The 16,874-nt window shown below is 42.7% G+C and overlaps 1 protein-coding gene across 1 annotated transcript in view; it reads right to left on the bottom strand.

The window, feature by feature from the left end:
* Window positions 1-11,695: 11,695 nt before the first annotated feature.
* The window catches only part of TRMT5 (tRNA methyltransferase 5), a 28,556-nt gene continuing 23,377 nt past the window's right edge, over window positions 11,696-16,874 (bottom strand). Inside the window, exon 5 of the mRNA XM_029598156.1 lies at window positions 11,696-12,361. Coding sequence (XP_029454016.1) covers window positions 12,294-12,361 — 68 coding nt within the window. The 3' untranslated portion in view covers window positions 11,696-12,293. The remainder of the gene's footprint in view (window positions 12,362-16,874) is intronic.

Raw genomic sequence — 16,874 nt, 5'->3', positions numbered from 1 at the left:
AGTATAGATAAAGCTTCAAGTTCTTGAAAATGTTTCTGATAATGCACATGGCTTCCCGCTCAACTGCTCACACTCAGTTTTTCTTGTCCGCCTCAGCAAACAGGTTATGATCATCTCTTTAAAATGTCCATGAAAAAAGGAAAGATACTGTTCAAAGTCTGTGAAAGATGTGTAAACAATGTCTGCATTGGACAGATATGCCTAGGATGACAACATGATTCTACCAAATGTAAGTCCTGTGGCAATGTATCACCCAGGGCGAGGATCTATCGAGAATGCAAATTAGTTTTATCACCTCTGTTTTCAGCTTACTCATACCTAAGTCTAAAAAGACTCAAAAGACATAAATCACCAAGTGAATGGCGCACAAGATCTAAGTCGCTAAGTCACTCCTCCTCCAAAACCTCTAAATTAAGATTAGAGAGTAGACAAAAATTATTTTGGAAAAAAAAGATGAGTAGAGGCCTAGTACTCACCCTAAATAGCACAAAGATTCACCAGATCGAATGACCAACATAAAAAATGGCATTCAACTAAACCGAAGCATTCAAGAAGACACTCCAAATCTAAATCTGCACAGAGAAATGTAAAGCCTTCAGCGTCAAATACATCAGCACCAGCTAAGCCTCAAGAGATCTCTACACAGAAAATAGCATTGTCGCCAAAGGACACGGCGCAGACCTCGGCACCGAGATATCCATCGAACTCAGCGCAGTCTTCTATAGAGATGGCATAGAAAGCAACGGCACAGAAAACAACAAAGCCTCAAACCAATTCAAAAAGATCAGCGCCAAGTTATAAATCGGAACAAGACTGTTCAAAATCAAATTTGAGTCCAGTTGATCAGCCATATGCCACAGCAGGATCATATGCTTTCTTGGATTTGCATAGTATACAGTAAAATAGTCCTCTGAAGAAAGCAGCAAGAAAGACAAAACATGTAATAACCTTATCAGATTCATACTCTGATGGCCAGCCAGAGAAACATCATCTTAAACCTTAGGAGCGCCATTTCGATCTTGAAGACTATTCAGACGGCAATATATTGCTGCCATTTCCACACAAAGAGGATCACGCCTTTGTGAGAAAGATGTGGTCAGATTTTGTCTATAATAATATGAAAGACTCGAAACGACCTAAGCCTAATGGAAGAAAACCAAAAAAGCAAGACACGCTTCCAGATGTTGATACTCAATTTCTCTCTTCATCTGATGAATCTACATACTCCAACTACTTCTACAACAGTGGACTCTCCAAAATGCCCTGTTCCGGATGCCTAGTCAGATCTCCCATCAAACCCTTTACCAGATGACTCAATGGGAAATTCCCTTGTGGAAAACAACTCCTATTCCTCATTCATAAAAGATATGGCTAAAACAAACAATTTTCCTATCGAAGAAAGTGCACCTTTCTTCAGTTTATTCAACCTAAATCCATCAACAGATCTATCCCAGTGCTGGATGCTTCAAGACAAAAGGTGGAGTATACCGCAAGCGACCATACTCAATCCTAAGAACCTACAGGTCCAATATGCCATAAAACAATTAGGTCACATAAAAATCCCAACTTCCTCATGAGTCCCTAATTGTTCAATCAGCAATGAAAATGGCCAAGAAGTTTTCTCCTCCCGACACAGATCCAAGGATTTTAGATAATACAGCAAAAATAGTATTCTCTGCAGCAATTCTATAATCTCACAAAGAAACACATCAGATTCAGATTGTGTAATTCCTGTTCAATACCTTAAGAAGACATTATTCCAGAAGGCAAAAAGGAAGAATTCAAAACCCTATTGAAGGCCTCAGGAGAGGGTATAAAACATCTCACCCAGTCAGTATATGACTCATTTGATGTCACCTGTATGATATTGGCTATAGCCATAGCAATGAGGAGATTAGCTTGGTTAAGAGTGTCAGTGTCCATGAGGATGTGCATAAAAAACTGGCAGACACACCATGTAAAGGAGACAACCTTTTTGGTGAAAAGTAAGAAGAGACTGTTGAATCTCTCAAGAAACAAAATCTGGAATTACAATCTTTATCATCCAACACATCAGATCATCAACAAAAGAAAAAGGGCCAATTCTACCATTACAAACGTCCTTGCTATACTTCCTCGTATTGGGGCTGCTTTGAAAACTACTGCTATTATTGCAAACAACCTCAGCCCTATACTTCTTTTCTCCAAAGAGGCAATCATTCTCAAAGAAACCAGAGATCTCAATCCACTGGAAGAGGGAATATTAGCCAAAACAACTCAGCTCCTCAACATTCTCAAACATGTTTTTGACAATATGAACATCCTCCAATCTTCAAATGGTTCTCCCACAGGAAGAAGAATTATGAAGTTTTAAAGACATGGGAGAACATAACTAAAGATAAATGGGTGTTATAAATAATTTGGCAATGTAATCACCTAAATTTCCAAAAAGTTCCCGAAAACCATTTCTGCAACACCTGCCCAACATCTCAACTGAAATCAGTAAAGCTTCAAGTTGAAATTATATTCCTGTTACATTCCAGTGCTATAATGAGGGTTCTACTAGCCCAGGAAAAGCAGGGATTTTACTCAAAATATTTTATAATTCCAAAAAAAAAAACTGGAGAATTTCGCCCCATTTTAGATCTCTGCTTTAGATCTTCGAAAGGAGAAATTTTGAATGCACTATCTACAAACGATGAATCCACTTCTTCAGTCAAAGTACTGGTTAACAATCATAGACCTAAAGGACACAGCAATTCCTTTGGTTCGAATTTCAAGGAGCCCATTTCCAGTATCTGGTCCTTCCATTTGGCCTCTCCTTGGCACCCTGGGTGTTCATCAAGGTTCTAGCAGTGATAGCAGGTAATACACAAAAAGCAAAATATTCTAGTATTCCCATATCTAGACAATTTGTTAATCGCTGCAGAATCAAAAATAGAAAACAGTCATACAAGAATGGTGATACAAACCCTTCAAACTTTAGGATTCATAATAAATTTAAAAAATAAACCACTAAAAAATGCAGTCACTTCAAACTCTAATTCATCAACTGCTAAAAAAAGACAGAACTAGCGCCAGAAAAATGCTGAAAATAATTGGGCACACAACATCAATGGTCCATGTGGTTCCGTATGCAAGACTTAAAATGAGAATGTCACAGTGGCACCTGAAATCTTATTAGAAGCAAAGTCAACGGAAATGGAAAATGTCATAATGCCTCTGTTATCACTCCATGGTGAGACCGCACCTTGAATACTGTGTACAATTCTGGTTGTCGCATCTCAAAAAAGATATAATTGTAATGGAGAAGGTACAGAGAAGGGTGACCAAAATGATAAAGGGAATGGAACAGCTCCCCTATGAGGAAAGACTAAAGAGGTTAGGACTTTTCAGCTTGGAGAAGAGACGGCTGAGGGGGGATATGATAGAGGTGATTAAAATCATGAGAGGTCTAGAACGGGTAGATGTGAATCAGTTTTTTACTCTTTCAGATAATAGAAAGACTAGGGGGCACTCCATGAAGTTAGCATGTGGCACATTTAAAACTAAGCGGAGAAAGTTCTTTTTCACTCAACGCACAATTAAACTCTGGAATTTGTTGCCAGAAGATGTGGTTAGTGCAGTTAGTATAGCTGTGTTTAAAAAAAGGATTGGATAAGTTCTTGGAGAAGTCTATTACCTGCTATTAATTAAGTTGACTTAGATAATAACCACCACTATTACTAGCAACGGTAACATGGAATAGACTTAGTTTTTGGGTACTTGCCAGGTTCTTATGGCCTGGATTGGCCACTGTTGGAAACAGGATGCTGGGCTTGATGGACCCTTGGTCTGACCCAGTATGGCATGTTCTTATGACTCTGTCCACTAAGGTCCCTCTGTCAAGACACTTAAGGAAATCTCCTCTCTGGTGGGCAGAACTCTCCAATCTACGTCATGGTCAGGATATGCTTCCTTATGAAACTTGCAACAGGATACCACAGATGAATCGTTAAGTGGGTGGGGAGCCCATTACAACAACAGAAACACGCAAGGATGATGGTCTAAAGATCAGGCTCATTTGCACATAATCAAACTAGAAATGATGGCTGTGCTCAATGCACTACAAGCGTTCAAACCTTAAATCACAATTCCATAGTCCAGATTCAAATGGACAACCAAGTAAACATGTTCTATATCGACAAACAAGGAGGTACAGGTTCATTCAAACTATGCACTCTAGCCTATCACATTTGGGACCTAGCAATTTCCATGGGGGTAACGATCAGTGGTATACATACCAGGCAAGGACAATATTCTAGCAGATCACTTAAGCAGGCAATTAAATCCCCACAACTGGGAGATAGACAGTCACATTCTACAGTCAAATCTTCAGAGTATGGCATACTCCCAAGATAATCTATTTGCGACACCTCAAAATAGGAAGTTACCCATCTTTTGCTCCAAAACATTTACTCATCTTAAGCTCTAGCTCAAGATGCATTTGCAATTCCATGGTCTCATCGTTTTCTTTACACCTTCCCGTCAAAATCATTAATCACAAGGATGATAAAGTTAAGGAAAGACGGAGAAACGATCTTGATAGCACCATTCTGGCCGAGACAACCATGGCTCCCCTTGATTAACTCGTCTATCAATAGCAATACCAATATGATTGCCAGTACAGAACAACCTAATTACTCAGCACAACGGCTCCACAATTCATCCGGACCTAATGTCACTAGCTCTCATAGCATGGAAATTAAGAGCCCTTACCATTCCTTGAATCTCTCTCCTCGAATAGTTAATGTATTAAACGCATGAAGAAAACAGTCCTCACAGACCTTTTACGCTATCAAATGGAAGAGGTTTTTCTTTTGGTACAAATCATGAAATATCCAACCTGAGTCATCTTCACCAGAACAACCATTAAGACTATCTACAATAATGGTTCTCAACCTTTCTAATGCCGTGACCCCGCAATACAGTTCCTCATGTTGCGGTGACCCCTTGCCCCGCCCTCGCCCCGTGAGGGTGGGGTGAGGGCGGGGCTTTGGTCATATGGGGGCGGGGTTATGGATGGGGTTGGATTTTAGTGCACACTTATCATTTAATTATGACATTTATAATGTGAATGTAACTCAACTCACCATAGGTTCTCACATGCATGGCACACTGACCCATGATCGTCACGGGGCTAGATGTAAAAGTACAGTTTGTATCCACAGGAACCCCCCTGACCCACAATAATGGATGTAAAGCAGAATTATGACATTCCCCATACAACTCACCCTACAAAAAAGATATTCTGGTTCTAGTGACATCTCAGTAACAGCAACTCAAACTCCTTCTATTTCCAGGCTCAATAGCCCTACTTATGAAAAGACAGCAGTTTACCACCAATGCATGTCCTCTGAGAAAACACAACAAATAAGACCGATACAAACGCTTACATGCTAGCAAAATATCTCATCTCGGTAACAGACACAGAACCGACCTAACATACTCCCAGGATCTGTAGTAATGCACATAAACTAATCCGCACACAGTTACACCTGTATTATGGAATACACTCAAACAGGAGCAACCCTATCTATGAAAAGGCAACACTACAAATATTAAATCAGGTCCTAAAAACCAATACACCTCTTATTAGGAAAACAGAACTAGCAAGCAGCTATAGATCCCCACACAGAAATAATTGTAAAACTATACTAATAAGCAGAATAAATGTTTCAAAACAGCTATGAACATCCAACAATTAAAAACTCATAAAAACTATTAAACATTCTCCAAACACCAATAAAATATTTCAAAAAAGCAGACATCACACAATTAAAATGGCAGTCAAGAAAAATAAACTTAAAAAGCCACCTTTACTTACCCCCTCCAGCAGCTCTCCTACTCCCCTTCCCTGCAGGCCGTGGCACTCACCAGAAGCAGCAGTAGAAGCTAAGCTCTATACTTATGGTCCTCTTCCTTAGTGCCCATGTCTCTCACACACACACACCATACCAGTCATGCCCCCATGACCAGTTTCTGTCTCTCACACACCAATCATCTCCCAAACAGTCTTTGGCACACACACACCAGTCACCTTCCTGAACAGTTTCTCTCATGCCATACACACACACACACACAGGCTTCCCACTCCCGTGTTCTACTTACATATACGGGCTTCTCACTCTCATAATCACTTTCTCACACACACACACACACCAGTCACCTTCCTGAACAGTTTCTCTCATGCCATACACACACACACACACACACAGGCTTCCCACTCCCGTGTTCTACTTACATATATGGGCTTCTCACTCTCATAATCACTTTCTCTGTCTGTCTCTCTCTCTCACACACACACACACTCACTCACCAGTCTCTCACTCCCATGCTTGTTCTCTCCACATGCACAGGCTTCTCATTCCCATAATCACTTTCTCTCTGTTACACACACACCAGTCTCTCTCATTTCCATGCTCACTCTCCACGTGCACAGGCTTCTCATTCCCTGAATCACATTCTCTCATATTCACACACACACACCAGTCTTTTTCTCTCACACGCACCATCACCTTACCAAGCAGTCTCTCTCTCTCATGCATGCACACTCACCCAGGTTTCTCACTCCCATGCTTTCTTTCACCCCCACAACACCAGGCTTCTTACGCCCATGCTTTCTCACATACCCAGACTTCTCACTTCCATGCTTTTTCTCTCTCTCACACACACACATCAGTCACCTCCCTGACTAATGTCTCACACTCTCACATACACATCAGTCATCTCCCTGAGCAATCACTTTCATTGTCTCTCACATACACACACACATCAGCTCTCTGACCAGTCAATCACACACTGGCTGGCTGCTTCTCTCTCTTTCTCTCACTCACTTCCTCTTCTCCCCCGAGCACAAATGGGAGCTGCAGCAGCCTCCGCTGGCCAAGAAAGAAGAATCCCATCGGCCGCGGGAGGCTCATGCTGCTGTCTCCTTTCTCCATTACTGGCTGCTTCTATTGCTCGAGGACTGATGCTGCAGCCGCTGCTGCTATTTTTTCGCGCCGCGCGGCTCTCTCTCCTTCCCGCGCACCGCGATTCACTTCCTGTTCCGGGTCACGGGAGGGGGGGGGGGGGGGGCAGGCGCAGGAAGAAGAAAAGGCCCAGCCACGGGTGCACAGCTTCTTCTAGCGCCGCTGCCATTCCCGCTGGGCTTGAACGTGCTGACAGCCCGGCGGCAACGGCAGCGGGAGAGACCGGGAGCGCGCGACACACCTGCCGGTGCTTGGCGGCGCCGCGGACCGGCAAAAAACTCCCACGGCCCGGTCCCGGTCCGCGGACCGGTGGTTGGGGACCCCTGCTTTAGGCGACCCCTGTGTTTTGGGCGTTCGACCCCCGCTGGGGTCGCGACCCACAGGTTGAGAACCGCTGATCTACAACATCTGTGCGAACAGCATTTATCCAGCTCCACTATTAAAGTGCATTTAAATGCCATAACAGCATATCATACTATTACCTTTTTAAAACCAGTATCTCAAAATCCTCTAATATAACACTTCATGGGAAGTTTTTGGAACTTGAACCCACCTTTTAAAGACAACCAATGCAGTCATGGGATCTGACTTTTGTTTTATGAAAATTAACGAAACCTCCTTCGAACCACTTAACTATCACACTGCAAATTCTATCCTGGAAAGTGGCTTTCCTTCTAGCTGTTACTACAGTAGAAGGATCAATGAGCTGCAGGATATAGTAAATTATTCCCCATAAACAATTCTTCATGAAGGCAAAATATCTCTAAGAATGAACCTAAAATTCCTTCCAAACCTTAGCTCAATAGCTTAATGTGGAAACTGGAGTTATCAATTTTTTTTCCCAATCCACACAAACACAAAACAGAACAGCTGTTCCATAACCTGGCCTGTAGAGGAGCTCTATTTTCTACTTAAAAAGAACTCAAGAGTTCAGAAAATCAAATTAATTTCTAATCTCTTATTCTGACTTCAAAAAAGGGGAGCACGTATCCAAACAATCTCAAATTGGCTAAAGCAATGCATCAACTTATGCTATACTCTAGAAAATACATCTCCTTTGGAAGGTGTTTGACCTCTCCAAATAAGAGCAGTTGCAACTTCAACAGCCTTTCATAATCAAAGACCATTATCAGAAATACTAAATGCTGCAACATGGTTAACCGCTAATACCTTCATTAAGAATTACTTCTTGGACCATGATGTGGGACCAAATACTGGATTTGGACACACTATACTGCAGACCATTCCCATAAGAAGTAAATTCTATATAGTCTTTCCGCACAAATTCTATGGATACAAAAAAAAAAAAAATACAGAGTTATACATAACTTTGCATCCACAGCTTCAGCGTCCCACTTGTGTGACTGTTAATGTTTGCTTCTCCATGCAGAAAGCAAACTCTCTCACCTGTAATAAGTGTTCTCCCTGAACAGCACACAAACAGCCACATAATCCCTCCCACCTCCCCAGAAAGATTTAAAAGAATCACAGATAGGACAAAAAAGTCGTCATTTCAAGCTCTTGGAACAAACTGAGGAGATCGATGCTGTGAGTGGTTAAGCGGGAAGCCACACGCATGCTCAGAAAAATCTTTAAAAACTTTCTGAGCTTTATACTGAGCATGCCCAAACTCTAAACCAGAGGCTGATGATTCCACTTGTGTGGCTGTTTGCATGCTGTCCATGGAGATCACCTGTTACAGGTAAGAAACTTTCCTGTCCTGCAGGTAAGATTGGAACCAGGTTATCAGAAATCTTAATTTCCTGCAGGCAGCTGAGAAATAGTTCCAATTCTCCCCATGTGTTATGGGGTTGGTGTGAGTGGTTTTGATGGGTAAACTAGGTGGTGTGTATTGGGCATGTATGTGTGCACTCTCCACCTCATGCTCTCCACTTTGCTCCCATCCCCCCTCCCTCCATTTCTATGTGTATTTATAGGTGGGCACATGCTATAGGGCAGAGCTTTCCAAACTTTTCATGTTGGTGACACACTTTTTAGACAAACATAATTTCACGACACGGTAATTCAGTCTACTAGTAAACCAGAGGTTAAAGGTTAAACGAACGAAACATATTTCGACAATTTATGTATGTTTCCTTAAATATATACATAAATAAAATGTTTCACGACACAACCTCTCTCATGAAAACCTTAAATTTATATTAAAAATATATATTCCAAGATTCATGTTATTGTTATAATTTATGAGAAACAATAATAAAACAAATTGTCTGTCCCCCACACACTCATCTCTCTCCTCCCCCCAGCACATGTCTGGCCCCCACACACTCATATCTCTCCCCCTCAAGCACATGTCTGTCCCCCAGCACGTTTGCCCCCCACTCACTCATCTCTCTCCCCCCAGCACATGTCTGGCCCCCACACTCATGTACCTTGTCTTTTTGATTGTTGCCAGTTAAGTGCTTCACTCCCTTCCATGATCACCAGACACTGCTGCTTGCAGTCAGTACTCCTCATGGCCAGGCCTCATCGGCAGCAGCAGCCAATGCAAGGATGGCTGGGCTCGTTCCACCCACCAATCCCCCCAAAAAAACGCGATTGACAGCAAATATCACCCAATAATAAGCAACCCATAAACTGAAAAAAAAAAGTGAATCTCTAGAAAAAAAAAAGCCCAAACTCGCATCAGAGTTGACCGGGCTTGCGCGACACACCTGCACACTGCAGGCGACACACTAACGTGTCCCGACACACAGTTTGGAAAGCTCTGCTATAGGGGATGAGTTGAAGAGACAACCCCATTTCGTCCTCTCTGCCACTACTCCTTCCCTCCCTTGTGTAGGGGTGTGTATAGGTGGCTAGGGGGATAGTATATGTGTGAGTGGGGTGTGAAGAGGGCTGAGTATGCAGGGAAAGAGGGAAGTTGTGGTGAGAGGGTATAGATATGTTTTGGAGGGGGGTTGGGGTACATCTTTGGGGCGTCTGTAGGGGAGAATGGGGGTTGTGTGTGTTTGGGAGTAGTGTCAGGGGAAAATAGGTGGTATGTGTGCATTTGGTGAACCAGTTGTGTGCTTAGGGAGAGCCGAAGGTTGATGGTGTGAGGAAGGGTGTGGGTATGTTTGAGAGAGTAGTTGTAGGTGGCAGTGTGTGCGGTGAAGAAGGGGTGGGATGGGTGTACACTTTCCCTTTTGTCCTACCCCTTCTCCCCACCCCTCTTACTCTTCTCCCTCCCTCTCCCCCCTCCCCTTCAGGCTCTGATATGGTCTTCCTGCTGCGGGTAGGGTCCAGGAATCCCACCAACCTTTCCCCTGCCTTCACTGCTACTCCTCACTCTCTAGTGCAGGTGAGGCCCAGGAACTCCACCTTTCTTCAGCCAGCAACTCAGTTTCTTTTTGTTTTCTTGGACTTGTGGGGCCCAGGAACCCCCCTCCCAGCCCTTCTGCTGCTGCCCCCTCCACCGGGTGCTGATGCCACTGCTCCTCCTGGCACCACGTGTACCAGGGCACTGAGCCAGAGCCCCTAATGTTTTTATAATAGAGAGAGAGAGCGGAAATATTTGCATACTGGTACCTAACCAAACCACGACGCCCAACGTGGTGTATAACAGAAAAGTTAAAATCCAACAATACAAACAGGCTGGTAGATTTAAAAAAATAAATAAATAAAAGCTATTGCTATCCCTGGGAGCGAGTAACAGGAAAGAAATCTACTTTATTGGATTGGCCGGGTTCCTGGGACCTGGACGGGCTTCTGTCAGAGAACAGAATAGAAATGTGATGCTGGCTCAGACTAACTGATCCCTGGCGCGCTGTATCCTGTCTCCAACCATGGCAAATTGTAATGAAGGAATCCAGTCGATGCTGCTCGCTCTCAGAAGAGGTGGTGATTTCCACTTGGCTAATAATCCTCCAAAAACTTGTCCAGACCTTTTTTTTTTAAACCTAGTTATGCTACTATTGTCAACTACATCCTCTGGCAAAAAATTTCATATGTTAATTGTGAGTTGACTGAAAAAAATTACCCTCTTAAATGTGTTCTGAATCTGCTACTTGTTAGTTTCATGGCATGGCCCCTAGTTCTAATATTTTTTTGAAAGGGTACATAACCATTTCCTATGAACTTGTTCCACAGCATTTGTGATTATTTTAAGCCTCTATTACATCCCTCTCAGTTGTTTTCTCCAAGCTGAAGAGCATTCTTCATAAGGGAGCCGTTCCATCCTCTATGTTTCTTGTAAAGAATTCAGATGCAAAAATCAGTCACTGTTTGTTTTTTTAATGGTCTGCTGCAAACTCCTGCAGTGCATAATTCTGTTCTACAACACAGGGCTGGGTGGGTTCCACATTAGGAGTTACGGCTCAGGAAAAGGATCTTTGGCATCCTTGTGGCGGATATGTTGAAATCCTCAGCTCAGTGTGCAGCTGCGGTCAAAAAAGCAAATGGAACGTCATGAATAGTTCGTAAAGGAACAGAGAATAAAAGTGAAAATATGCCTCTGTAATAAATCCATGCTGCGACTGCACCTTGAGTATTCCATACAGTTCTTGTTGCCCTGACTCATAAAGGAGAGAGCAGAACAGGAAACGGTACATGCCCTACCCTAGATATGAGCCCCATATTTTCTGTTCTCAATATGTTTCATTATAAAACTTTAGAACATAGCATGCCACACATCTTAAAATTATTTCACAACACAAGTACTAAAAAAAAAAAAACTAGGAGAAAAGATGTCATCACAGAATTTAGGGTCACCAATACTATTTAATAATTGAGTTTACACTGTAGACAATCTTGAAATTAAAGAGAACAAATTTCTTTGATCTAAATGCTAGGCCATTTCTTTCTAAGGGCCAGGATTCAAATCCCACTTCCCCCACTGAAAGTCCTAATGATCTTGGACGCTTCCCGTTCTTCTGGTGCCTCAATATTGTAAGCTCTCTGTGGCAGGAACTTATCCATCAGTTGGAAAGGTGGGCCAAAAATGCAAATTAAAATTAGATACCCCAACATTATAGTGACCAAAAGTAAAATTCTCACAGTGTAAGTCCAGGTGGCCGGGCATGTACAGTCTGCTAACAGCTCCTGCTCAGTCCCTTAACACAAAGGAATGAAAAAGGTGCTTCAGAGAAAGTCAAGGAAAAATGTGGATTCTCTCTTAGTAGGTGGCCTTGCTTAAACATGTAAAGATGAAGCTTGATCCACCCTCATCCTTACATTTCTTATCTCTTGAACAGTCATGCATTATAACCTTATACTGCCATATTTCCATTCACCATAGACAGCACTAAGTGAGGGCAAATAAAAAAAATTATTAAAATACAAGGAATCTGTTCAGTCAATTCAGAATTTTGCTGCAGACAACTCTTCAACTATTCGAGGACGTTTAGGTTCTGGTTCATCAGATCGCTCTGGAACAACAAATGTAGATAACTTGTGAGATATAAATATAAAAATAATTCTATTTCACAGGTTCGGTGATTCATTAATGTTATTGGGTTTCCAGCCAGGTGGACAAACCTTGCCAAGTCAGTGAAAACTATCACTAAATATTCTACTGCTGGAAAAGGTGTGTGTAAATGTAATCCTACTAAAGACCAACATGGCACTGGATGAAATTCACAAAATAAGCCCTAAATAACGATGTCAACATTTAAGCTACAGCACCATGTGTTTTTCATTATAGCGTTTCTTTATTTACATTTCAGGTTTTGGGATTAGTTGTACCTACAGATTTTTAGCTGTGTTTACATTATATTACAGCTACTTTTGTTCAGTACCTTTAAACAGTACACAAACACTAAATAGCAGCTCTGGTCCTGGAATGCCACAAGCAGATCTGGTTTTCTGGACATCCACAATGAATATGCATATGGGCTATGTGAAAAGTGCAAAAGTACAAACACTTGGAAGTAACAACTTGAAAGTAAATAATAATAATTTTAAAAAGTCAGGGTGTAGCTAGTGTGCACCTTTAAAAACAAAAAAAAAATGTATAAAAACGTAAGTTAAATACCAGCAAAAAACAAAGAATGCTAGGAATTAAACAGGTCTAAGAAGCAAGCAATGTTGAGATTACTTACCTGATAATCTCCTTTTCCTTAGTGTAGACAGATGGACTCAGGACCAATGGGTATAGTGTACTCGTGCTAGCAGTTGGAGACGGATCAGATTTCAATCTGACGTCAGCCCTAGTACATACACCCCTGCAGGATGCGCTGCTCTTCAGTATTCTCCTCGAAAAGCAATTATGGATATATGTGTGACTGAATAACTTGGATAACTTGATTAACTTGAACTGAAGAAAGAACCCTACCTGACATTCTAAAGATAGCCACAATTAAACCTATACTAAAAAAAAAACAAAACACAACTACCGTCCGATTTCCAACCTGTCTTTTCTTGCCAAATTAATCGAAAAAGCTGTTCTCAAACAACTTAACGAAATCCTCTACCCAACACAACATGGTTTCCGAAAACATTTCAGCACTGAGTCCCTTCTCCTCGCCCTATCTGATACGATCATAAGAGGCTTTGACAAAGGCCAAAGCTTCCTTCTTATACTACTTGACCTGTCTGCAGCTTTTGACACAGTTGACAACAAAAGCTTAATCAGACTCTCCGAAATAGAACTTGCAGACACAACACTGAACTGGTTCACTTCCTTCCTAAGCAACAGATCTTATCAAGTAAACATCAATAACAACAAATCCGATTCAACAACACTTGACACAGGTGTCCCCCAAGGATCAGCCTTATCAGCCACACTGTTCAGCATATATCTCTTCCCTCTATGTCAACTTCTCTCAAGTCTCAACATTACATACTTTATGTATGCTGATGACATTCAACTACTAATACCCGTTACCAACACACTTGAAAATACCTTCAAGCTATCAACCACATACATAACCTCCATCAAACAACTTCTAAATAAAATGAAACTCTGCCTTAACATGTACAAAATGGAATACATACTACTGGAAAGAAAACCCACAACAAACACAACCTCTGCATCAAAATAAATGATAAAGTGAAAGATCTTGGGATCTGGATTGATCCAGAACTTAATCTAAAAAAAAAAACCCATTTCCATGAAGATAAAAGAAGGTGTCAACAAATTGCTAACCTTAAAAAGGCTTAAACCCTCCTAAATCCGAAAGACTTCAGAACCATTCTCCAGTCACTGATATTCACGAGTTTTGACTACTGCAACTCCCTCCTATTAGGCCTCCCCAAATCTTCGATACGACCACTTCAAATTCTGCAGAATGCAGCTGCAAGAACCCTAATCGGCCATGGAAAATCTGAACACATAACGCCTGTACTAAAAGCCCTACACTGGTTGCCCATCGAAAAAAGAATCGATTTTAAAGTTCTATCCATATTACACAAATCAATCTACAGAAAAGAAATCGATTGGCTGAACAAGGCAATCCAAATATACACCCCACAACGCAACACAAGAGCAGCCAATAAAGCATTACTAACAATACCCACACCCTCCTCTGCCAGACTCATTTCAGTCTGGGACAGAGTGTTCTCCCTTGCGGGACCTCGCCTTTGGAACACCCTACCAGAAAGCATACGAAAACAAGGCAACATAAAAATATTCAGAAAACTCCTAAAAACCTGGCTCTTCGAACACACATATAAAGACGGTACCGGATAAATTCTCCTCCCTAAATACAGATCGTCCTCTCCCTCTCCCTAACATGATCGTTCCCTCTTGAACAGCCTTGATCTTTACCAATGAACTAACCAAGAACTTTATTAACTAAGTCTCTCAACCTTAAATTAACTAGCCTCTATCTCCTCCCTACCCCCACCCAGGACTACCCTCAGAATTATAAGCGTCCACCCTTCCCCACCTTTTAACTTAATATCAATCTTATTTATCACCCTTCTTCATTTACCCATGATCTTGTCACAATGCTCCATATCATGCCCCATTTTATGTAATAAGTTAAGTTATAATCCCAGTTAACAGTTATGAAAATTCCTCCTCTCTCCCCCCAAATTATTTGTTATAACGCTCTCATTGTTTGGCCCTGTTATTTGTAATATGTGAGCCCAGCCTTAATCCTCCCGTTATAATGTTTTCAACATTTGTCTTTGTTATATGTAATTAGTTGTTAAACCTGTAAACTGTTGTGAAGGCTTGCTCCAAACAACGGTATATAAAAACCAGTAAATAAATAAAAATAAAACTGGTTGAGGTGGCTATAGCTGAAGACCGCCAGTGCTCTCAACCGAGAATGTCGACACCCAGTAGGATGGGTGTCCTAATTAGAGGGAAGCTTGGCTTACCCATGATTATCTTGCTCTCGGGGATGTCACCCGAGAATTCCATGATTGACAGCAGCCGTGGGCGGGATGCTGAGTCCATCTGTCTACACTAAGGAAAACGAAATTATCAGGTAAGTAATTTCTCTATTTCCTAGCGTGTAGCCGTAGCGTGTAGCGTGTAGCCGTTCTGCAGGAATTCCAGAATCATGGGAATTTTGACTGACCATGGGGTGATGTCACACCAGGCTTCAAATACTCTCCAAATCCTTATGTATGTTAGAGATGTGGAGAACTTGTGTGCTCGGAGCAGGGTGTCAATTACTATCCCAGAGTATCCGCTCTTCTTCAGGCGAGTCCTCTCAATGGCTAGGCTGTAAGAGAGAATAGAGTTGGGTCTTCATGGAGGATTGGTCCTTGCTGGAGCAGATCCCTGTGTGGAAGTAGAGGGAGAGGGCTCTCTGTCAGTAGCCTTCGCATGTCTGCATACCACGGCCTTCTTGGCCAGTCTGGGGGCACTAGACGTACTGGTCCCTTGTAGTGTTCTATCTTGTGGATGATTCCACCTAATAGGGGCCATGGCAGAAAGGCGATTAGTAGAGTTTCCTGTAGCCAGGTCTGTACCAGGGCATTGATCCCCTGGGACTGAGGTTCCCGTCTGTGGCTCAAGCCGCTGGGCACTTAGGCGTTGGACTGGGTTGCCAGGAGGTCCATGGTTGGTGTTCCCCAACGGTTTACTATCAACTGGAAGGCTGTGGACAACAGTTTCCATTCCCCTGGGTCTAGACTTTCTCTGCTGAGGTAATCCGCAGTGGCGTTGTCTTTCCCCGCGATGTGGGCGGCCGAGATTTCTTGAAGGTTTGCTTCCGCCCACGTCATTACGGGGTCTATTTCCAGGGACACCTGTTGGCTTCTAGTTCCTCCCTGACTGTTGATGTAGGCCACTGTTGTGGCATTGTCCGACATGACTCTGACCAATTTGTCCCGGAGTCTATGACTGAACCATAGGCAGGCTGTGCTTCTAGTCGGTTGATGTTCCATCCCGACTCTTCCTTGTCCCATTGCCCCTGGGCGGTCAGCTCCTGGCAGTGGGCTCCCCATCCTCATAGGCTGGTGTCCGTGGTGAGCAGGATCCAGGTCGGTGAGGATAGCCTCATTCCCTTGCTCAGATGGTCTTCTTGTAGCCACCATCGTAGCAGGTGCTGAACTTTGTCCGGGAGCTGGAGGCGAATGGTGTAGTTCTGGAACAGCGAGCTCCATTGTGATAGTAGAGAGCGCTGTAAAGGCCTCATGTGAGCTCTTGCCCATGGCACTACTTCCACTGTGGATGCCATGAGGTTGAGGACTTGGAGGTAGTCTCATGCCTTGGGGCGAAGCTCGCTCAACAGGGTTCGCAACTGGGTCATCAGTTTTGATCTCCTTGTCGGGGGTCAGAATGACCATGGCTTGTTTGGTGTCTAACCGAACTCCCAGGTATTCTAGAGATTGGGAGGGCTGCAGAGAGCTCTTGTTTGTGTTGACCACCCACCCGAGACTCTCCAGTAGAGTTTTGACTTTCCTCTGGTGAGTTTGCCCTGATCAGCCAATCATCCAGATATGAGTGTACGAGGATTCTTTCCTTCCTCAGTGTCGCTGCCG

The sequence above is a fragment of the Rhinatrema bivittatum genome, chromosome 4 (genome assembly GCF_901001135.1).
Source record: "Rhinatrema bivittatum chromosome 4, aRhiBiv1.1, whole genome shotgun sequence".
Lineage (NCBI taxonomy): Eukaryota > Metazoa > Chordata > Amphibia > Gymnophiona > Rhinatrematidae > Rhinatrema > Rhinatrema bivittatum.
The sequence above is the reverse complement of the archived record's forward strand: the minus strand, read 5'-3'. Positions and strand labels throughout refer to the sequence as shown.